The 22,609-nt window shown below is 45.4% G+C and overlaps 1 protein-coding gene across 5 annotated transcripts in view; it reads left to right on the top strand.

Annotated features, from left to right (window-relative positions):
- Positions 1-22,609, top strand: part of FLNB (filamin B) — a 71,964-nt gene that overhangs the window by 45,049 nt on the left and 4,306 nt on the right. For 2 of the 5 annotated variants that reach the window (XM_051811587.1, XM_051811583.1), the window contains exons 23-44: positions 280-442; positions 836-996; positions 1,741-1,908; positions 2,498-2,587; positions 3,418-3,541; positions 3,811-3,967; positions 5,514-5,703; positions 7,556-7,803; positions 9,547-9,621; positions 10,336-10,438; positions 11,321-11,461; positions 12,979-13,107; positions 13,598-13,771; positions 13,925-14,083; positions 14,448-14,651; positions 15,244-15,396; positions 15,705-15,827; positions 16,423-16,689; positions 17,131-17,268; positions 17,359-17,474; positions 19,283-19,415; positions 20,451-20,627. In XM_051811587.1, the coding sequence (XP_051667547.1) occupies positions 280-442; positions 836-996; positions 1,741-1,908; positions 2,498-2,587; positions 3,418-3,541; positions 3,811-3,967; positions 5,514-5,703; positions 7,556-7,803; positions 9,547-9,621; positions 10,336-10,438; positions 11,321-11,461; positions 12,979-13,107; positions 13,598-13,771; positions 13,925-14,083; positions 14,448-14,651; positions 15,244-15,396; positions 15,705-15,827; positions 16,423-16,689; positions 17,131-17,268; positions 17,359-17,474; positions 19,283-19,415; positions 20,451-20,627 (3,393 nt within the window). The remainder of the gene's footprint in view (positions 1-279; positions 443-835; positions 997-1,740; positions 1,909-2,497; positions 2,588-3,417; positions 3,542-3,810; positions 3,968-5,513; positions 5,704-7,555; positions 7,804-9,546; positions 9,622-10,335; positions 10,439-11,320; positions 11,462-12,978; positions 13,108-13,597; positions 13,772-13,924; positions 14,084-14,447; positions 14,652-15,243; positions 15,397-15,704; positions 15,828-16,422; positions 16,690-17,130; positions 17,269-17,358; positions 17,475-19,282; positions 19,416-20,450; positions 20,628-22,609) is intronic. The other 3 variants (XM_051811584.1, XM_051811585.1, XM_051811586.1) reach the window with 3 other exon arrangements.

Below are 22,609 nucleotides of genomic sequence, written 5' to 3'. Positions count from 1 at the left end.
CTTGTTGGCATCTTAGCAAGAGTTTAACCAGTAGAGGAGCTAATTCTACAGGAAGCAGCTCTATTTTAACTTGAAAAACTGACTTTTATGGTAACTTGGCTTCAGAAGGACAGAGTGTAGATAGTGTCTCTAGTTATGAAACACTAGCGAAGTCTTGTGAAATGCAGAAGGAAACTCTTACTCATATACCGACATTTAGGTCTGTAGCATCTTGTGGAAGTGATGTTAAGTGATGAGTGTATTTAGGGAATTCAGAACATGTTTTCCTCCTCTTAACAGGTCCGCACACAGTCAGCGTAACGTATGATGATGTACCTGTGCCAAACAGCCCCTTCAGAGTGAATGTGACAGAGGGCTGCCATCCATCACGTGTGAAGGCACAAGGACCTGGACTCACAGAGGCTTTCACAAATCAGCCAAACCCCTTTTCGGTTGTCACCAGGTGACTGAACCTGTTTGATCTTCAAGGAATGTCTGAGGGAGGGAGGAGTGCAGTGATGTGTGCAATGCAGGATGCTAAACTCAGTACAAATATTTATAAAGAGGCCAAGCTGTGTCCATCTGGTAACTGTGTATGCTACCTCATCATCTGCTGAGCACTCTGCTCTGCAGACATTAGACATTAGGGGTCGATAGTTGTTGAGGATAAAATTCTAGGAAAATGTGAGTGAGGCAGTCTGAACAGCTTTCCATGCCAGTGCACACTGAAGGCTGGACATCAGAAGTCAGGTTACTGCATTTCCAAAAAGGATGAAAATGCAGCCAGAGTATGTGAAAGCAGTAAAGCTGCTGTTTGAAGCAGTTAATTCTAACAGCGTGTGTTTCTGTCTTGCAGAGGGGCAGGAATTGGTGGCCTTGGAATAACTGTTGAGGGACCTTCAGAATCTAAAATCAGCTGTAAAGATAACAAAGATGGGAGCTGCAGTGCCGAGTATATTCCTTATGTTCCAGGAGATTATGATGTTAACATCACGTATGGGGGAGAGCATATTCCTGGTAAGAACTCTTGCTCAGTGGCTGTCAGAAAAGGGAAGAAGCCAAACTGAGGGCTCAATGCATTGGCTGCATATCCCTTATACTGTGGGATGTTGATGTGATTTTGTCTTTCTGCTTTTCCTGGGAATTCAGGCATAAAAAGCAGTGGCATTTGCTCAAGTGGGTACAGATGAGTGGGACAGGGAAGGGGACACTAACCCTTGACAAATAACTGGTTTTATGCACAAGTGGTGTATAAGACTTCAGGTCATGAAAATAACCCTTTGGTATTTGGGTGTCTTCAAGATCCTGTTCTGCAATAAGAGGGTCAACCTGTCATGGGGATTATATTAAACTCTGTGTTTACCTGTGCATGCATTTGGACTGGATGCTTCCTGTTGGTCCCATTCTCTTTGTTGACGTACTGAACTTGGTAAAATATGAAGGAAACAAGTGCCTGCATGATGCTTCATTTGCACTTCTGGTTTCTTTCATGTTTATTTTTTTTTTCCTGAGGTGTGAGGAGTAGACGGTTCACAACTGAATTGTTGAATAAACAGTGAAAATGTAGAAGCACCATCCTTATGCTTCTGGCTTTTGCAGAAGCAAAGGAGCAATGTGGAGGCTGTGGGGTTGTCACTCATACCTGTGGCTGAATGATAGTAATAAAAAAGCCCAAGGAAAAATAGGGAAAAAAGACCTTTTTCAATTTGTTCTCTGTAACTGTTGACTCTGGTGTTTAACACTTGCTGTGTCGACTTCCAGGCAGTCCTTTCAAGGTTCCTGTGAAGGATGTTGTGGATCCCAGCAAGGTGAAGATAGCAGGACCAGGTCTGGGAACAGCTGTTCGAGCTAAAATCCCACAGTCCTTCACTGTAGATGCCAGCAAGGCAGGAGTAGCACCCCTCGAGGTGGTGGTGACAGGACCCAGAGGTAAGAACCGAAGTACTCCATCTGGCTGTGGCCCCTTCTCTGTGTTTGGGTTGGTAACATGGCCCTGCTTGCAAAGATGGTAATGCCACTTGAATGGGCATTTCTCTCTGTTCCTGTTCATCTGTGAACAGGATAGCTGACCCTTGTGTCATGCTGTGAAAGGAGAGCTGTGTCCTAGGTAGTGGTGCTGTGGACAATGCCTTTGATGGCTTTAGCTTAATCTTGAGAATGGGAGAAGTGATGTGAGTAACCGTCACTGGTGAACATTTGTGGCTTAGTTTTAGACATAAAAGAGTAAATCCAAAGTCTAATATGCAGTGCCTTGGGAAACCTGTGTAACTGGGTTGCAGAAGTCTCTGAATCATGGTGGAACTGCTCAGTGGTGCCCAGAGAGCAACATGACCCTCGAGTGACAGCGTTAGTGATGTTTGCATTAACCTAGAAAGTTGTGTCTCAGTGGCACAGTATCTTGGCAGTGAATACCTGTTGGCTGCAAGTCTCACCTGTTAGGAGGCAAGAGCTGCTTCCCCATTGGAGTGTCAGGTCCCTTTGTGCAGGTGCCCCTCAGGTAACACTCATTTAATTCTAGCGGATGAGACGAATTCCGAGGGATGGCGTTCCCCACTGAAAGCAATTTCGGATTTCTTTAAAGGTGGTCCAAAGGGTGACACTGAGACAGGTTTGAACTCTCACTAGCTACTGGCAATTTTGGCTCTCGGAAATCCAATTGGCAACAGCAAGAATCATCTGGAGGAGGGAGTGGGAACCAACGGTGTTGCTTTTAGGCTTCGCATGGCAACTATATAGGTTTCTTTTGTGCTTGCTTTACTGCTAATCCTTCCTATGTTTTAAAGCCAACTTGTAATTGTAGACTGCTTTGTGTGTTGATCTGAACTGATATGTCGCGTAATCTGTTGTAGATTTAGCTTAATGCAAATTGAAATAATTGATCCTGCTTTCTTAGGACTCTGGCAGCTTGCAGGGCAGTCCTGCCTAGGCAGCAAGCCTACCTTTCCAAACTCCTGATTGTGAAAGACTGGGTTGGTGAATGCTACACACCAACTGGCTTTAGGGCTCAGTTCTGTGCAGTGAATCCCAGTAACAGTGTGTAATCTTATAAATGACAGTTCAGACAATTATAACTATTACTCATTTTCTGTCTTGAAAGATCTTTCATGCACTGTTAGCAATTGCTCTTGACTTGGACTGTACAGAAAGGCAGAGCTCTGGTTTTTCATGCTAGCTTTTGTTTAGAGAGAGAAGATGGGAGCCCAGAGAGTGGTGAATAACAAATCTATTACAAGTCAATGGCTTTGAATGCAAAATTAGGGAAACTGATCACTGATCTATGCCTGTTGCCTTCCTTCAAAAAAATAAAAGAATTTAAATTTAGCTTGTTGCAAACTGTAAATAAGCAGTACATCTTGGAGCTTTGTGCAGTAAATGGCTGGTGAGGAACTGGGTTTTGACAGTGGAACTGAGAAAATCATATGGTTGGTTTTTTTTTAGGAGTTGTGGGGCCTGTTAATGTGGTAGACAATGGAGATGGCACCCACACGGTGGTGTACACCCCTATGCAGGAGGGACCCTACCTGATCTCTGTCAAATATGCTGATGAAGATATTCCTCGAAGGTAAGGTGGTGAGATAAGCTTTGGTGAACTGAAGATTTAATGATTCAGTTGTGCTCTCCCAGCACATGAGCACCATTTAAGGACTAGCTGTGCTCCTTTCTACTTAACCAGTGCAGCTCCTTGCACAACTTCTGGGTTCAGTGGTGGTTTGAGCCTGCTGCACCTACAGCAGACACCGTTGGGGAGGTGTATTTGCACCTGAGTGTGTACTGCAGCAGCTGCCAGCCACTGACTGGGGAGGAGGGGGCAATAATGGGTTTCTCTTTAAGTCCCTTCAAGGTGAAGGTGCTTCCTACATATGATGCCAGTAAGGTGACGGCGAGTGGACCAGGGCTCAGTTCCTATGGCATTCTAGCCAGCCTGCCTGTGGAGTTCGCTGTGGATGCTAAGGATGCTGGGCAGGGACTTCTGGCTGTACAGATCACTGTAAGTAACTACAAAACCATGCAGGACTGGAAACGTGTTGTTCCAGGTGGGCAGGAGTCTCTCCCATCAGAACTGTCCACAGCTTTACCCCGACATACCCAGTGTTCTGGAGACTGGGCTGCTGGCTGGACCCTAAGGTCTGGTACAAGCAAGTCTTGCACCCTGTTTGTGAAGCTCTTGAGACTGCTTTTATGAAACTTCTGTCTTAAAATCATTAGCCATGCTATATTTGGCTCTTGTTTAACCTTACACTCTGCAAATGCCCAAAATGAGATAAACAGTTTCTTGTAAGATTATGAAAATACTGGCATTTGAAATGGAGACAACCTTCTAGCAGTGCAGTTCAGCAAGGCCATGAGATAACATCCATGCTGAGCATGACATTATGATAAATTAAAACACAAGTCTCCCTCAAGGTTGCCAGAAGTCATAGGCTGCTTAAGGAGATACTGCAGGAATGTTTTTATTTGGCTTTGTTATGGCTCTTCCTGAAGTTTCTGGTGCCTGGACTCTGTGGCCTCACAAAAAGGTCTCTGGTTAGTGGACCATAAAGCACATAGCTCAGCTCTGGCATGCCTAGGTCATGGCATGACTGGTTGTACTTGCCCTCCTGCATTCTTGCTCCTGTGCTGTCTCAATGTCTGTTCAGATGCAGCAAAGCAATTGCCATTATTCTGGCATGCATGTGTGGCCTTAAAGGATCCAAAATGCTTATCAGAGCTCCCAGCCTGGCTGTGGCTTTGAAAAATCAAGTTCCACAAGCCCTGCATGGTGGAAATGCATAGGTGATCCTCCTGGCAACATTTGTTTGCTTCTTGTTCTGAGCTGTTGAATGTCAAACGTTTCACAAGCCTTCCTGAAAGAAGTAAGCTCTTCTGTGCTGTACCTAAATCTCAAGTCCTTTACAGGCTTATACTGTACCCCAGGCAGTGTTAAGTCGTAAAATACAAAATGGAGTCAACATGTGGTTCCCCGTAAGCAGGCTTGGAAGACTTTCTAAAATGCTTTGTGCTTTGCAGCTGGTGAGAAATGGTAGTTGAAGTGACTGCATAGACCTACTTTTAACTGTAGACTTTGCAGTGTGCCAGCAGCTGGATACCTCATGCAGGAGACAGCAGACTCCAGTAATGCTTCCCCCTGCCCTCAGACCTTTCAGGGAGCAGCTGCCCAAGGCTACCCAGTGCTTACTCAGGATGGAGCTGCACAGTCTGGCTCCCCATCTCTGCCTCAGGGACCTGGGAAGCATTCTTCATTTCCAGCAGTGATATAACAGTGAAGCCTGAAACTTCTTACAGTTATCTTATAAACATTCTTGTATCAAACAAAGGGTAGTTGATGGTAGCACCAATTGTTTTATAGTGGTCTGATACCTTTCTACTCCCAGTAATCTATTGCTGGTACTAGTCTTTGAGTAAAATATATTTAAACCTCAAAAAGCTGCAGTTCTGTATCTGTTTCAGACTATATAAATATATATTTGTTGCCCTACTAGAGGAATTCAAAACTAACTTCCCAGTGCATAAATCTTCTGGTGTGCATTCCTCAGGACCAAGAGGGCAAACCCAAGAGAGTGGACATTCATGACAACAAGGATGGCACTTACACAGTCACCTATGTCCCTGACAAAACGGGCCGCTACACGATTGGTGTTAAGTATGGTGGAGATGATATCCCATCCTCTCCCTATCGGATCCGGGCATCTCCATCTGGGGATGCCAGCAAGTGTTTGGCCACAGGTGAGTGTTTGGCCCCTCTCTGTTGCAGTTGTTTGTGCTGGGTGTAAAGGTGCCTTTTGAGCATGGTACAGTTGATGTGTAGAAGACATGCTAGAGACTTCTGTAATCTGGCGGCTCTTACAAGAAAGGGTTTTCCTAAAGACAAAGAAGTGTCTGCCCTGCAGGTGAGCAGGAATCTCTTGCAACCTCTAGCAAAATCTATCCAGCCTGGGCTGTCATAAACAGCCAGATGCAACCAAAGTCTGATGCTTATTTTGGCATAGATAAATCCTGCTGAGAACTGCAGTGAGGTTGATTTAAAAATAACACATCTGTGTGTGTCCCCACTGCATCATGCTCCTTTCACTGTGAATGTTGCAAGAAGCTTTTCATTCTAAGCAAGAACAAAATTAATTCTGAGGATGTAAGTAGTGTGTGCTTCTATGTTAGCAAATCCTGTTCAGGCTGGGTATGATTAGTGGAGGTTTCTGCTGCTTTTCTGTCTGTTCAAGGTTAACCAGGGTCTGAACAGGCTTTTGGGAAGGGTGAGTGCAAGGGGAGAACCTGAAGATAAGACATTGCTATGACTCGAAAAATCATTGCCTCAAAAATCAATGCCTTGGTGTAGGGGGAGGACTCCAAATTTGTTGCTACAGGAGCACCCTTATGGCTTTGTCCCTCACTTGTTCTCAGGATGGATGTTCATCGCATGGCTTTGGGCTGGTCACTGCAGCACAGTACCACCTCCCAGGAGGTTGTGGCAGGGAGCAGAAGTGGCAGGAACTAGTTACAAGAATGCCACTGATTTTAGAATAAAGAAATAAACTAGGCAAGGCCAAATTTAACAGGGAAACTTAATCTGTTGTAGTTCTGTGAGAGAGTCTAGGCATTGTGCTGGACCTGGCCATTGTGCAGTTTGAGTGCACCTGATGCCTTTCCAGGAGCTGGCTGCTAGTAGTCTTAAACAGAAATACATTCCTGACACAATGGGGAAAAAAAGAGAGGGATTCCCTTTACTTCACAAAAAAGATGCCTTAATGGGTGAATCTGATACTCTTCCAAGTAATTCAAGTGACTACCTATTCAAAGTAACTGAGCTGGAGATTACTGTCAGATGCCAGCTAAAATTTTCCCTTTCCAAGAAGTGCTTCTGATTCTGTGCTGTAAAGCTGAAATACAATTGCTGCAGGTAGGAGTAGATGCTGGAATAGTGCCAAGGTATTAAACCAGCAGGTTCATTGCCACTTGAAAAGGAGCTGTTTACCTGGTAACAAGTGCCGGTCAGAAGCGGGAATGTTCAATACGTACTGCAAATAAGACATAATAGTTCTCATTTAAACACAGTGTTCTTCAAGCTGGATCTGATAGCTACAATTTGGGCATTGTTGCATGATTTTCTTTTTTTTGGATGTGTGGCAGAACAGTGGAAAATCGTTTGTGGTTCATGGTGGAGGAAACATGGCCATGGCTGCTACTGTGTCCTTTTATAGCTGCTTATACAGGGAGGTTTATGTTAAAGCAGTGCAGCTGAGTTGCTGGCTGGGCAGAATAAAATGCCTTTGGCTCTGCATAAAGGAGTATGATGATAAGAGTATGGGTTAAGGCATTGCTTTCTTCAAACTTAGCTTTTTTCCCCTCTGTTCTCATCCAGCCTTTCTGATTGCAGAGGAGGAGGAAAGCTAGTAGCCAGCTCTTGCATGCCGCTGTGCTGACCGATTTTATGAATATCCCTTGTCATACATCTGCTCCCAAAACCACATCTGTAGGTCCCTGGGACCAGCATCTTGGTGCTGTGCTCCCCAGGCGCCTTGCAGGGAGCCTTCCTGGGAAAACTGTCCTCTGAATGCTTTCTGAAATGAAAATTGCCTTGTAGGTCCTGGAATTGCACCCACTGTGAAGACTGGTGAGGAGGTTGGTTTTGTGGTAGACGCCAAATCAGCAGGGAAGGGAAAAGTGACGTGCACCGTCCTCACGCCAGATGGGACAGAAGCTGAAGCAGATGTTGTTGAAAATGAGGACGGGACTTACGATATCTTCTACACGGCTGCCAAACCAGGAACCTATGTGATTTATGTCCGCTTTGGTGGGGTGGACATTCCCAACAGTCCTTTCACCGTCATGGTAAGCCAGCTCTGCTCCAGAAGTACCTCCCACTCGGATTCCTGCTGCCATGTTTTATTTAGTGATAGGTTTAACTCTGTGTGTAAATGTTTGCTCAGACATTTATTAGGCTAGCAGGAACTAATGAATCCTTGTTACTTGCAGAGCTTATTTTGAGCAGGCAATACAGTTAAGTGAAGCGGGATAGAAGCCATCAGAGGATGAAGACTTGGCTTCTCTGGAGAAATTTGTTTTTCATTTCCTGACCATGTAGTTCTTTTTCTAAATGATGTAAGGGTGGTTGTAATCAGCTTCTACAACTAATTACTTTAGCCATTGTCAGATACAAAGCTCTGCTTTCTCTGTCTCTTACTCTTTATTAAGTTGACCCCAAAATAAGGAATGGTCTGCTGACAGATCCCAGGGAAGTAGACTGTTAGCTCACACTTTAAAATTATTTGCAAGTGCTAGTTAAACTGTTATAGCCAAATTCCTCCTCTTTCTAATTATCTTCCTTCCAATGTGCAGTACGTCAGCACATTTAGCAAACAAAACCCCAGCCCCCTGAGAAGCAGACTAGGTGCCTCTCAGGGCTCACAGAAGCTCTTCATGTGAAGAACAGCTCTCCATGTTGGCAAAACAATTCCTGGTCTTGTAATCTCAGCTAAAGCAGCCTCCGGTGCATGTCAGTCTGTGAAACCACAGGACAGTACTTGTGCTGAGTGTGGATGGAGCTCACGAGTCCTTGGGGCTGGGTCGTCCTGCCTGTCACCCTGGCAGATTGCTATGGGTGTCTGAAGATTTCCTTGAGAAAAGTGACTCCCTTGGTCTCTGCTCAAAGGTTGCCACAGGAAATGCCTCTCGAGGTCAGGGAGCGCACTCCCGACCAGCCAGAATTCCCACTTCCTAGTGACAGAGTACATGTTTGACTTGGGTGTCTCAGCTGGGAACACAGAACACTGGAACAGCAGCATTTCTGTTTTGCATTGGTTTTCTTAGTGGAGTCTTTCCAAGCAGAAGTTTCCAGTGGATTATTTCATTAGTGGGGGGTTGCAGTGGTGTGAACGGGCAGGAGGGGCTGGGGTGGCTGAGCCCAAGGGAGCTGCCAAGGGAGTGTGGGTATCAGCCCCAGCCACTCCAGTCAGATTAATGGGGAAGATGGGAATTTGCAAGTCATTCTCTTGGCTTGCCTGGTGAGAAGAGCGGCTGCACCAGGGGAAAACACATTCCATGTCTTGACAACGCTGTCCCGGCTATGAATCAGAAGAATGGCTTTGCAGCTATGGCTGGATGTGGGCTGGGTCATTCACCCCAAGTGCATGAGCTAGAGCAGCCTTCCCACGGCAGCCTGCTCCCCTGCCTCCCAGCTGGCACACCATGCTGCACAGCGCTCAGGGACTTACAGCTTAGGTTGAAACCTTTCCCTTCCCTCCCTGCATCAATCCCGTAAAAAAGCAACTTTGATACTCAGTTCTGTCAGGCAGAGCTTTCAGCTTCCCCTCAAGCACCCAACAGCGGCATGTACTGGCCTTGTCCCTTTGCTGGTGGCTTCCCCCAGTGCCTAATGCCTGCAGATAAGGGCAGTTTCCCAGCTTCCCTGACTGGATCCAGGTCTTTGCTATGGTGAGAGGACTGGGAGGGCTACATGGTGGGAGGAAGATGTTGAACTAGAAAGAAGTCTGTTTTCTGAACTGTGAAAGGTGGAAATGCCTCCATGCCAGAATAACACCTAATAACACCTAACCTGCCTCTACCCCTGCCCAGGCTGTAGATGCAGATGATGTCGCCGCACGGTCACAGGAGCCAGTGGGCACTTCCCCTCCTGGATTCCGCCCTTGGGTACACAATTTTTACATTTTTCAGCTGCTTTTCCCCATCTGTGTTCCATTTCAGATGACAGCCTGCTTCTTGGGACTGCTTGATCGCTCTGGTCATTGTGTTCATTCTTTCTGTTTCATCAATTGTTCTTGGGATCCAGACTTTGTTTTTTCTTTACTGCTTGAAGGGAGTCTCCAAATAAACTCTAATTTAAACACGAAGAGGATCACTGCACCCACAGCTTCCACTTCTGAAATGTCTACTGTTGGCAAAAGCAACCTGAATGTACTGCTTTGTTTTCCCAGTAAAATCACAGTGTCTTGAATTCAGAGTCACATTGTGAAACTTGTTTCTTTTGTCCATGTTGTGTTGCAATCACTCTGCCCCATTTAAAAATCACTTTCTCTTCCAGGCCTTAAGCAACTAAATCCTTTCAGATGGAGCCACTTTGGGTCTTGTGTGTGCTACATTGTCTTCCATCCCTTTGTGTTCCATTTATATATCTAACTTTTTTCCAGCATGTCTTCCATCCGCGCCGTGTTTGATTTGCTCTGCTCTGCAGCGTGGTGTTGTGAAGGAGAGCTTGGCCGGACACTGCTCTGGTTGAGCCCAGTCCTTGGCTGGCTGCAATAATCACCGCACACTCTCTTCTGCTTGTGCTCACAGGGGAGTTGCTCAGTGCTCATTTGGCTCCACCACCCTTTTTGAAGTGACCCATCTTTTTGCTTCCTTTAGGTTACAGAAGAAACTTATGTCCCGGTTGGAGACATGAATGGCATGGGATTCAGGCCCTTTGATTTGGTTATCCCATTTGCTGTAAGGAAAGGAGAAATAACAGGTACCTGGAGTGCCTCTCAGGGTGGTTTATGATTTTTGTTAGTGTGTTTATCCCTTTGCAGCTATCAGTCTGGGTGGTCCAGACCACAGCATGTGGGGGAGGTTTGTATCCTGCCAGCAACTAAGTTGTTTAATTTCACATCAAGTGGTACCCGCTGAGGGATGAGTAGGATACACCCTGCCAATGGTTTGAGTTAAGTGAGGGGATTCTTAGTGCTGCCATGGTCCTCAGTGCTAGGCTGTGAGCTCCTGCGCTTGTAGGGTCTGTTGCTGCTTTTTCCCTTCTGGAGCAGCTACATGCATCCTTGATAAGCTCCATTACTCCTTTTGAGCAGATGCTGCAAAACAGTTAATTCTGCAATCCTGTTACATACCTTCTCCAAAGTAGGCAGCCCCTCTTGCACAGCTCTGACAGCTGAGAGCATCACCCAGTAGCACCCTGGTTGCACTAAGTTCCTGCACACAAAGGCTGTGTCCCCTCTGCTCTCTAGCTCAGCAATCCTACCCCAAACCCTGGGCTGTCTCAGCTTGAAGGAACTGTTGGTCTTTCCTTTTCAAAAGAGCAGGAGATGGAGCATCTTGCTACAAAGTAGTTTAGTGCCTTTTCTGGGGCTTGCTGTGGGGCTTGCAGCAAACAGCCCTGCCTGTAGAGTTTGTAAGGTCACAGGACTGTTTGCCAGATGTCTACCACTGTGCTGTATTCATGTAGCTTAAGTAGAAAACATGTCTGGTTAGTGTTCCCATTAGTCTCCTATTTGTGCCTGTGGGTAAGACATTTAACAATTTAAAATGCTTGTTTAAAATGGCTAGACAATTCTCTGTGGGTGGGAGAGGGGAAGCAGGCAGCTTCTCCTTCTGTAACTCCCATGGTGGCCTTTTGTAGGTGAAGTACACATGCCCTCTGGAAAGACGGATACACCAGATATCGTGGATAACAAAGACGGCACAGTTACAGTGAAATACGCTCCTACTGAAGTTGGGCTGCATGAAATGCACATAAAGTACATGGGAAAGCACATCCCAGGTGAGTCTGACAAAGCAGGTGATGCAAATCCGACTTCAGGGTCCTGCTGATGCATCTCCTCCTTGGTGAGGTTCTATAGCTGAGTTGTACACACTGTAGTAAGAACCACTTGGGTTGTCTCATTATTCAGCAGCACTTCCTCTCCAAGCAGTCCAGAGAGAACTAAAGCAAAGGAGTAAGTGCTGGCACATGTGAGCTTCCATTGTGGTTTAATAGTACCAGCCAGGCTTAAAATGGATTTTGGTTTTGGGAACTAGCTTTTGTGGCATTTTATTATGAAGAAGAAACATGCAATTTTCTAACTTCCATTTTTTCTGCCATGGTGCTCAGCAAAACTAGTGGTTACAGTGTGTGTTTATCCTTAAAACTGCATTGGCAAAAAATCTCCAATCGGTGGGGAGGACTGAGTGGCTAAAACACTATAGTTACTGTTTCCATCTCACTGCAATAAAATAAAACACAAATGCACACTATGCTGTAATCTTTCTTTCTTTCTTTCTTCCTGGCTGCTTCTTAACAAACAGAAACCACTGCCTTTCATTCCCTTTCTTTTCTTTTGTCCTTACTTCACCAGCTCCCCAGTGGAAGCTCTGCCTCGCCTGGAGGCTGCAGCTGCCTTGTGGTTCTCCGGACATGCTGGCTGTGTGGGGCTGGGGGAAAGGGGCAGATCTGTAGGAAGATGTGTAGACATGAGACAAAATACCTTCAGCAGTGTCTGAGCGGGGCTGCTGGTTCTGTTGGTGTACAGAAACACGGGATAACTTTGGCTGAAGCAGGGAGCTTGATGATGCAGTGCATGGTTGCTACTTCAGTCTCTTCAGCGCTTGTGTGGGTATAGAACCTCTGTAAGTGCTGAACTCTTGGATGTATTAATTCAGTAAGACCAATACTCTGCACCAGGATAGAAGGATGATGTTGCCTTCTTGAAGGCTGTCACGAATCAAATCTGCTGCTGGCTCAGCTGCAAAATTTAGCTTTGGACTAAAGAGCTATTTGTGCCTTCTTTTGAAGCCATTGTTGGCTGTTGGTGACTGTACTTTTTGTTCTTGTGCACCAGCTTAGCTAATCTGAGGCTGGCAAACACGTTTTTGGATACCCTTCAAATTTGCTGGTTCAGGTTCATTGAGTCAGACAATGTGCTGTGCTAGTTCCTAATTCTGAGCTACCAAAATTCAGAATCTCTGCCTGAACTGAAAGCCTGCTTCTGAGTCATGTTCTGATTTAATGTGCTAAAAATAAACTTGCAATGAACAAGACCATTTACAACATCATTGAAACTTATTTTTGGTAATTTGAGGAACACTTTTTCATGAGTGAATGTGGAACAAATTGTGAAGAAGTACAATTTGAGGGTGGAAGGGGAGGCTTATTTGATTTTAAAGTGCATTACAGTCACATAAAGGTTTTTCAGATACCAAGTAGTGAGAAGGGCATTGAAGAACATTGTGATCAGTTCTTGTAGTCCAGGCCACTCATCCTTAAAAGTGCCTCTTTTGGTTGGTTTTTTTTTCCTTTAGAGAGCCCTCTGCAGTTCTATGTGAATTACCCCAACAGTGGCAGTGTGTCTGCATATGGGCCTGGCCTCATTTATGGGGTTGCCAATAAACCAGCAACTTTCACCATTGTCACGGAAGATGCAGGAGAGGGTAAGTCTGTCCTTTAAACCCATCCTACCCCAAACTAGGAACTTCTTGGTAGTTTAATGCACACTGGCAGTAATTTCCATTCCTGTGTCCAACTATGAGCCTCTGATATGATACAAATGACTTGTGCAAATATCAGGCTGTAACTTGCAGTAAAAGCTATTTTATTACTGCTTCCCAAGAGCAGTAGATGTATCTAGATGTGTCCTGTGGTACAGGGTGCAAATGGTTTGTTTAATTAAAAATAAACTGAAGGCAGCTTAAATCTAGTGGGTGATGACTGGGTGTGGAACCACTGTTAGGTAAATCTAACAGACTGAATAGAACTGTGGCCTTAGTGGATTGGCCTGACCTGGTTTTGCTGCTGTATTTTGAAAACACACATCTTAAGCTGCATTTTAAGTACCACGTATTGGATCTTTCTCATTGGACCAAGTCTTTGGACTTGATGTGCACAAAGATTTACAGAAGTGCCATTCTCCTTGTTTCCTAGGTGGGCTGGACTTGGCTATTGAAGGACCTTCAAAAGCAGAGATCAGCTGCATTGATAACAAAGATGGGACGTGCACAGTCACGTACCTGCCTACTCTGCCTGGGAATTACAGCATCCTGGTCAAGTACAATGACAAACACATTCCAGGCAGCCCATTCACAGCTAAGATCACAGGTATAAAGCTGAGACTTCGGGAAGCACTTCATATTAAAAATTAACATCTGATAGCATGGGGGACCTGGTTTGTGGCAGGAATTTGAAGTCCTCTGACTTGTTCTGCACTTAACCTTGTAAAGTTTTGTGACTTGTTTCTGTTTCTGTATTCAGATGATAACAGAAGACGGTCTCAGGTTAAGCTTGGTTCTGCTGCTGACTTTATGTTGGACATCAATGAGACTGATCTCAGTCTCCTAACAGCCAGCATTAAAGCCCCATCTGGTCGTGATGAGCCTTGTCTTCTGAAGAGGCTGCCCAATAACCACATTGGTAAGCTCTGAGAGATTACTAGGGTAGCCTTTGCTCCAATTTGCTTTGGCATGTAAAATCACTGACTTCCTGCTCCTTCCCAGAAGAGTGTTGTCAAACCACGTGGTTGATAGTGTTTGGTACAGTTGCCCAAAGACAGAAGAGTGTGAAGGATGACCTTGTCTTAGGTTACATGTGACATGTCAGGTTGCAATTGAAGTGGGTTTTGTCAGCATATATGAATGGCTTTGTGGTCCACTTGAGAGCAACATGTGTGAAGAGAGCGCTCTTCCAGTATTTCATTTCTTGGTGTGATTAAGGCATTTAAATCGAGTATAACATGAATAAAAACCGAATAAATTAGTCACATTTCTCTGCTTCATAGGCATCTCATTCATTCCACGGGAAGTAGGAGAACATCTGGTTAGCATCAAGAAAAACGGGAGCCATGTACCAAACAGCCCTGTAACAATCATGGTGGTCCAGTCTGAGATCGGGGATGCCAGACGGGCAAGAGTTTTTGGACGTGGCTTGGTGGAAGGACGGACCTTTGAAATGTGTGACTTCATTGTAGACACAAGAGACGCAGGTCAGTTCCATGGCAAAGGGACTGTGAGATGCTGTGAGATACATACCCACTCTACATGAGAGCATTGCCCCCTCATGTGTGACCACCAGCTGCAAATAGTGTGTTAAAGATGCGTGGTCATTGTCAGTTATTAACTACAGACAACACTGTTAACTTAGAATACACTTTGCATGATCCTGGCTGATGTCTTCGGTTACAGCCAGCAGGGACTGTCACTGGGGCACTGATAAAAGTTTTTCATTTGATGGTGCTGGTTCTAGTATCATTTGGTAGAATGGAAGGGAAACAAAGAAGGAAATGAGGAAGATATTTCCCTGTTGGTTTAATGTGGAGCCTTGGATAACCTTTTAGCTTTGAAGATAACTTTTCAATATTAACAAAATAAAAGGGATATGGTCAGAGGATTTTAGGAGCTGAATGCATGCTGTGCCTTCAATATCTGACTGATTAGGAGTACAGAAATGTCATTAAGGCATCATGCAATTCCTGTGTGCCCATTATGATACAATCCTACTGCTATGGGTTTGAACTATTTAATGTCAGGTTTAGAGTAGAGCTATGGAAATCTGAGGCTAACTTACGTGTATTGTAGGTTATGGTGGGATCTCACTGGCAGTTGAAGGACCCAGCAAGGTAGAGATCCAAACTGAAGATCTAGAAGATGGAACTTGCAAAGTGTCCTATTTTCCAACTGTACCTGGCGTGTACATTGTGTCCACTAAATTTGCAGATGAACATATTCCAGGTAAGTGAAAGTGTTGGGCAAATTTTTGGTTAGTACCACTGAAGTCCTACCTAGCTGGCCAGTCCCTGGAACTGTGGGTGGGCTGTGTGATCTGGCTTGCACCGTAAGTCCCAAAGGTTCGAGGGGGTCCTCCACAAGCAGCAAGCATCAGAAACTGTTCTGCTTCCATGGGTGTATTTCACTTGGACCTCACTGTTGTCTGTAAAACTTCCCCTATGATCCCCTACAAGTCAGAGGAAGCTTTCACTTGTCCCCTCAGTGCAGCTTGTAATGAGCAGAGGAGGAATGACTTGCTGTTGTACTTACAGGCAGCCCATTCAGTGTGAAGATAAGTGGTGAAGGAAGAGTTAAGGAGAGCATCACACGAACAAGACGGGCTCCCTCTGTTGCAACAGTAGGAAGCGTATGTGATCTGAACCTAAAAATCCCAGGTAAGCAGCAACATCCTTATCCCCAAAACCACAACTTGCACTTGTGTAGCTTAGGTGCACCTGAAGCAGAAATACAAACTTCAGTGTTGTGAAGACATCCTCATATTAAGATAGTTTAGGGAAGAAACACTGGTAGTGTGTCTCTTTGAATGGTTAAAAATAAGCATGACCATGATCAACATATGGAGAAATAAATACCAGAGAGACCTTAATTTAATTTACTGTGTGTGCAGCAGGCTGGGGAATGGGCTGCACAGCTCACCCTGGTTCCAGGGGTTTAAGATCATCATGTAGGCTATTAAATGTTTGTATTGCTGTCTGGAAACTGTGAATCACGTAGGCCAGGCTTAGCTGGCTGCACTTTTCCAACCACTTAATCTGCCTCTGTAGAGGGAGCTTAACTGGGAAGCTGTAACTGGCTGGGCTTGCTGCTTGGCAGCACACACCTGCCTGAGCATATGAATGGGCACCTATGTGCCTCTTCTGTCATTTGTACTGTGTAATCACTTCAGCTCAGGTCCTGCTTCCAAAAACAAAATACCAAAACCCCTTGTAACTTTCTAATCTGCATTTTTTTTTATTCTCTTCTTGTTAGAAATTGACTGTAGAGATATGGAAGCACAGGTAACTAGTCCCTCTGGGAGAAACTTCAGTGCCGAAATTTCAGAGGTTGACAAAAACACCTACTGCGTCAGCTTTGTGCCACAAGAAATGGGAGTCCACACTGTGGATGTCAAATACAGAGGGCAGCCGGTGCCAGGCAGCCCCTTCCAGTTCACTGTGGGGCCACTGGGTGAGGGAGGAGCCCATAAAGTGAGAGCTGGAGGCCCGGGGCTCGAGCGTGGAGAGACGGGTATTCCAGGTGAGTCCGCTGCTCTCACTGGGCTCCAGTGTGTGCTGTGTGCAGCTCTGCAGTGCAGGGTTTTGGTTTGTTGGCCTCTTCTCTGAGAGTTTGAGCAGAGCTTGGTGTAACACTGTGGGGTTGCCCCAAGCCAGAGGTGGCCAGTGGAGAAACATGGAGAAATAATATTGCTGTGTCATGTGAATGGAAAAGTCTGGAAATCCACATTTTGGAAGCTGACTACTCTCACAGGGTGAACTCGAGGTTGTAAGGTGTGTTATACAGGCTGATAGGCTAATTCAAGGCTAATAGGAGCCTTCTGGAGAAACTGCTGAGCAGTATGTCCCAGGTTGATAGGACAATGATGATACATTTAAGTATGAGATACTGCACAGTCTGTTAGGAAGAAGCTGCAACCCAGCAGCAGCAAACTTATTCTTGTGTGCTCGTATGCTTCAACAGCTGAGTTCAGTATATGGACACGAGAAGCTGGAGCTGGAGGACTATCTATTGCTGTAGAAGGCCCAAGTAAAGCAGAAATCACCTTTGATGACCATAAAGATGGATCATGTGGTGCATCATACATAGTTCAAGAGCCAGGTATGTACCAAGACCAGATCATAGGGAAACAACATTGAATGTGACTTTCAAAGAAAGTAAGGACACTCATTGCTTCTTTTCTCCCTGCAGGCAACTATGAGGTGTCCATAAAGTTCAATGATGAGCACATTCCTGAAAGCCCCTACCTGGTTCCCGTCATCGCCCCCTCCGATGATGCTCGCAGGCTCACTGTCACTAGTCTTCAGGTGAGACATAAGGAAACATCTCTACAACTTACCACACAGACTGATTTCGTCCTTGTTCTCCAAGACCAAAATGGTTGTCATTTCTTCTTAGTAAAAGTCTTGCCTTGGTTGGTGCTTGTTTTCAAGCTCAGCTTGCAGCCAGAGAGGTTTTTGGCAGCTGGCCCAGCTCTGGCAAGCCAGAATTCAAAGGCAGAAGGCTCAGCTGAGTGTATTACAGATGATGACACTTGGGAATTAGGAACAAGAGGCTACAGAAATACCACTGGAGGAGTTAAAAAGTGTTTCCCACCCCATTAGCTAGGGGAGGGCAAAGGAGAACTGAAACATGGAAGTGAACTACCAGTGATCATGCTGGCACTGGGTTCCTTGGTTGGCCCACGGAAGAGCAGCTGGGTTTCCATGGGTAGTGTAGGGCTATGCAGCTGGGATGTCACTGCAGCCTGGCTGGGCAGACAGAGGGGGCCCCATGGTGAGGTTGGGGTGCAGATTTGCTCTGGCTGATGTTATGAAACCACACAGTCACAGCTCACGTGATTCATGAGCGGTAGCGAATCTCAGAGTGGGTCACAGCTTTGTAGCTGGTCTGGGATCATCTGCTAACCTCACCATGTCATTTGTGTGTGTGTGTGGTTACAGGCATTAAAATACAAGTTACATTAAAGGCCTGACTAAAATCTCCAAAGCCAGAAGCTTGGATGTGAGACTGAGAATCTGTGTCTAAATATACTGTACCTCAGTCCTCATTGAGTGGTGATTAGTACTTCAGCTGAGGCTTTTTTCAGCTATTTTTTTTGGCTAACCCAGCTGTGGTTCCCAGGAGTTTACCTAGGCTGCAGGACTTCTCCACCTCGGCTGTAAAAATGAACCATGACAGCCTGATCCAATAGTATCTCTTCTAACCAGGAGTTACAAGGGCGTTAATTAGTCACTGTGGTATTGATGTTTACCTTGTGTTTCATTTAAAGACTCTTTGACAGGAATACTCACTTCAATTAAGTCCTGGAGAGGCAGATAAAGCTGAGTATTTGGTAATGGAGTGCATTGTGCAGCATCAGCCTCCACTAAACCCACATCAGGGACTTGTTTATACATTGTACCTCAGTTCTACTCAGTTGCATTTATTTCCCTCTTCAGGATTTAGTTGAAAACAAAATCAGGTAAAGTATGTTAAACATGAGATGTTACTGGTAGATAGCTGCATGTGCTGTGCTGGTGGAGGACCATTGCAGCTCAGATGTGGAGCTGCCTCGCCTTCGACCCACGGCCTGACAGCACCGCAACATCTGGTTTCATGTTTTAAATTGCTTTCTCATGTTTAAGACATCTTGTGGTGGCGTTCTAAATGCAGCCTCTTGTGGCAAATATAAACATGCATATTACTCTTTCAGACAACTGGATTATCAGAGGCTTTTCCCTGAATGAATCTGGAATGAGTGAATGGGTTGTGAAAATGGAGCTATAGCTTAAGCATCTTTTAAATCAAGTGCCTGAATACCGAGGACTGACCTCAGTGATAACGGGTGACTAGTTTTGTAAGCCTACCTCTCTTTGATGTGGCAGAGCCGTCAGGCTTCCAAAAACCCGTGTTACCATGGGAGAAGTCAGCCTAGCCAGTGTGGGTGACTCCTGAATCAGCCACCCCCTAAGAGACAGAGAGGTGATTTGAGCGTTAATGCAAGTAACAACATTATGCCTTTTGTTGAAACCTAAAAAAACCCTCATGCTGAAGCGGTTATTTCCCTGCCACAAATCTTGTGCTGTCTGAAACAAGAAGTTTAAATTTGATAATCTGACTGTTGCATTCTCAGGAGTCTGGATTAAAAGTTAATCAGCCGGCATCCTTTGCTATAAGGCTGAACGGGGCAAAGGGCAAGATCGACGCTAAAGTCCACAGCCCCTCTGGAGCTGTCGAAGAGTGCCATGTGTCTGAGCTGGAGCCAGGTGAGCACAGCTTTACAGTGTCATAACAAACTGTCTGACCTCCAAAACATTTGCTGTCCCACAGCAAGGGAATTCAGTTTCTTTGGCTTGCGAACAGTGTACCCAAGGGATGAGCACTGTGCTTCAAAAATTACTTCTTGGTGTCAAGAGCTGTTCAGTCAGGGTTATGTCCATGCTTTTCCTAGATAGCAAATGAACTGACTGACCCCCATTTGTGTAAAGTACAGACATTTAAGTCTTGGCCTGCCAGTGAAGGTACAGTGATATTAGTCATAAATGAAATATGATGTGGGAGAAATATGATGGGGAGAAGTTTATTTTTCAAAGCTATGCTTCCATCTTTGACTAATAGTTTATTTTTAACTTGCACTCACTCCTTCATATGAAATGTCAAGGAAGCTGACTATAAGCAAACACTACAGAAAGCTCAACACCTGTTTCAGCAATGAGCTTTTCTTTTTCACTTGAAGTCTCTATGAGTTATGGCCTGTACTATGGACAGACAGCAGCTGTCCAGCTGGGGGAGATCAGTCCCTCCTCTGAGTTAACACGCAATCAAAAATGTTAAATATCAGCAAATTGCTAAATTACTTCATTAGATAAAGGTGCTGTGTTTGTGGTGTCAGAGCAGCACGCTCAGCCCACTGGTGAGATTTGGCTTGCTCTAACCAGCTGCTTTTCTTCTCTGCACTGCTCCCTCAGCTGCTGACAGGTTGGGCTGTGATTCAGTTGTCATGTTTAGTGCACGAGTGAGGCAAATAACTCTAAAATTCACCCTGCAGACTAGATGACAGCTGAGATCAGATCCTAGTAAACAAGGTGAAAATCCAATCTGTAACACCTCCTGCAATAAATACAGCATTTTCCTACTTAAATATGAGCTTAGCAGCTTGTGTAGCTGAGTTCACTAAACCTGGGACCAAAACATGTCAAAGCATTACAGAAGCTGGGGTTGCTAACCAGTTGGGTTTAATTGCTGGTTTACTGTTTGATTGTTCTCTCTGATGTGTCAGGAAAGCCACTTCTCTCTCACAGATAAGTACGCCGTTCGGTTCATCCCCCACGAGAACGGCGTCCACTCCATCGACGTGAAGTTCAACGGGAGCCACGTGGTGGGCAGCCCGTTCAAAGTGCGTGTGGGTGAGCCCGGGCAGGCGGGCAATCCCACGCTGGTCACGGCCTACGGATCCGGCCTGGAGAGCGGCACCACGGGTAACCCTCCTCTTACAGCTCCGATACAGACCTGTTTGCACTTGGCTTTCAGGCATACACAGAAGTTGTTCCTAGGCATATTTTTACATGACTTTGCCTGCTAAGGCAGCTGAACTAACCCACATCCTCTGCTGACCTGAGCACAGGCTAATTTTGCTTTCTAGCATGCTCCTCATGTCTTATAACCATCACTTACAAGTCTGCAGGCTATACTGAGCCTTAACAACCTTAAAACTTGTGTAAATCAGCAGCTGCAGCGTGCGTTCAGTGGAACTGCTGGTTAGCAGCTGGGCTAACTCTGCCAGTTAGCTGAGCTCCACCTCGGTGGTCCCTTGGAGCTCTGGAGATGCTCTGGCTCCCTTCCACGCATGAACACAATGTCTGAGTTGGCTGTCTAGTTGAAGAAATCTTATTTAACTTGTGTGCCCCTGTTAATTAAATGGGTACCAGGGTGTACCCTGTTACCTTCCGTTCAGTGCTTGCAGCTCTAAGAAATTTCAAGTTAAATGTAGTATGATGTGTGAACCCTGGGGAGAGCAGTGGATTGTTGTGTTGGCTGTGTGCTTCAGATGCAGCGTGAACAGTCTCTTCTTGGAAATCTGACACCCCGGTGTCTGCTGCGGTTTCCTCATCTGATAGTTCTCAACTCAAGAATGTAGAGTTTAGGGTTTGTTTTTTCATTTCTATGATTGGTGGCCTTAGTAAGAAAGTATGAAAACATTCCCGGATATGTACATTGATTTATTTAATTGTGTGCTTGCTCAGGCCACACACACAGGTGAATAGCAGAGTAAAACTGATTATTTTTTTTCCTTTTGTTATGCAAGGGAATAGCTAGTTCCTCTTATCCCATCTACTGCTGTGTCTTGTGGATTCCATTTCATTACCTTTTTTCTCCCTGGGAAAAAAAAATACTGCAGTTATTCAGTTAAAGCTTCTGGTGTTCTGGAGAAACCAAGCAGTTGGTTTTGGAAACATGTGGATACACCACATAAAATAAAGATACAGCCTGTGCTGCTTTAATAGGTGGAAACAAAAGCACTCATTAATACTTAGCCACTGATGCATCAGAGACAGGAGAATTTTTCTCCATCTATAAAGGTGCTTGGGGTTGTTTTAAATCTAAATAGACTGTTTAGCTTCAGTAAAGTTACTCTGTGCCCCCTTGTTGAATCCTGGCTGCTGCCAAAGGCCCGGTGCCCTGGGAGCTGCCGAGCAGCATTTCTGAACAATGACCCAGTGTAGGGGTTTCAATAGCCAGTGGCTGAGCACCTGAACCATCCCCCACGAGGGCTTCGTGCCTGCAGCCTGCAACAATGCGAGCCTTCATCTGGGGCACAGGGAAAACCGGTGACTCTGGAGCAAGAAGTCTTAGTGAGCAGCTGTGCAGCTTGCTGGCTTTGGGAATTAACTTCCTTCCAGTTGAGCGGGGCATTGCAGATTGATGCCTGACCTCCTGGGCAGGCAGTGCCAGGGACATGGGCTGCTGGATGGCACAATCATCTGTGGGAACTGGGCTCTTCCAGCCTTGCGACACAGCAGCCTCTTGTGTGGAGAGGCTACAAACTTCTCCCTAGTTTATTCCCATGTCTGCATACTTCTGTCGCAGCAGCAGTAAACTTTCCCATGGCCGTCCTGATTTTGAGTGAGCTCGAGCACTTTATTCCTTCTCAGCAGTGTCTCATGCTACAGCCCAAAGATCATAAATATTTTAAGCCAGAGTTTGACAGTAAATTATTTTGGGGCTGAAAGCTTTATTTAATTTTTTTCTTATGTCATTGGCATTGTGTCATTGGCTTAGTATTAGCAGCAATAATTCAGCTGTGTTAACCAGATGCTGTAATTAAACAAGCTTTTGTTTCCACAAACTGCTTAGAGTGCTGTTGCCAAGCAGTTCAGATACCCATCTCCTCCAGGAGATCTCCTGCCCCTTGTCTCTCCTGCTTTCCTGTAGGCTCTTCAGTGCTGATTTGTGGTCCAGG

Source organism: Manacus candei, unplaced genomic scaffold (genome assembly GCF_025592945.1).
Source record: "Manacus candei isolate 608988 ecotype Guabito, Panama unplaced genomic scaffold, ASM2559294v1 h1tg000082l, whole genome shotgun sequence".
Lineage (NCBI taxonomy): Eukaryota > Metazoa > Chordata > Aves > Passeriformes > Pipridae > Manacus > Manacus candei.
The sequence above is the reverse complement of the archived record's forward strand: the minus strand, read 5'-3'. Positions and strand labels throughout refer to the sequence as shown.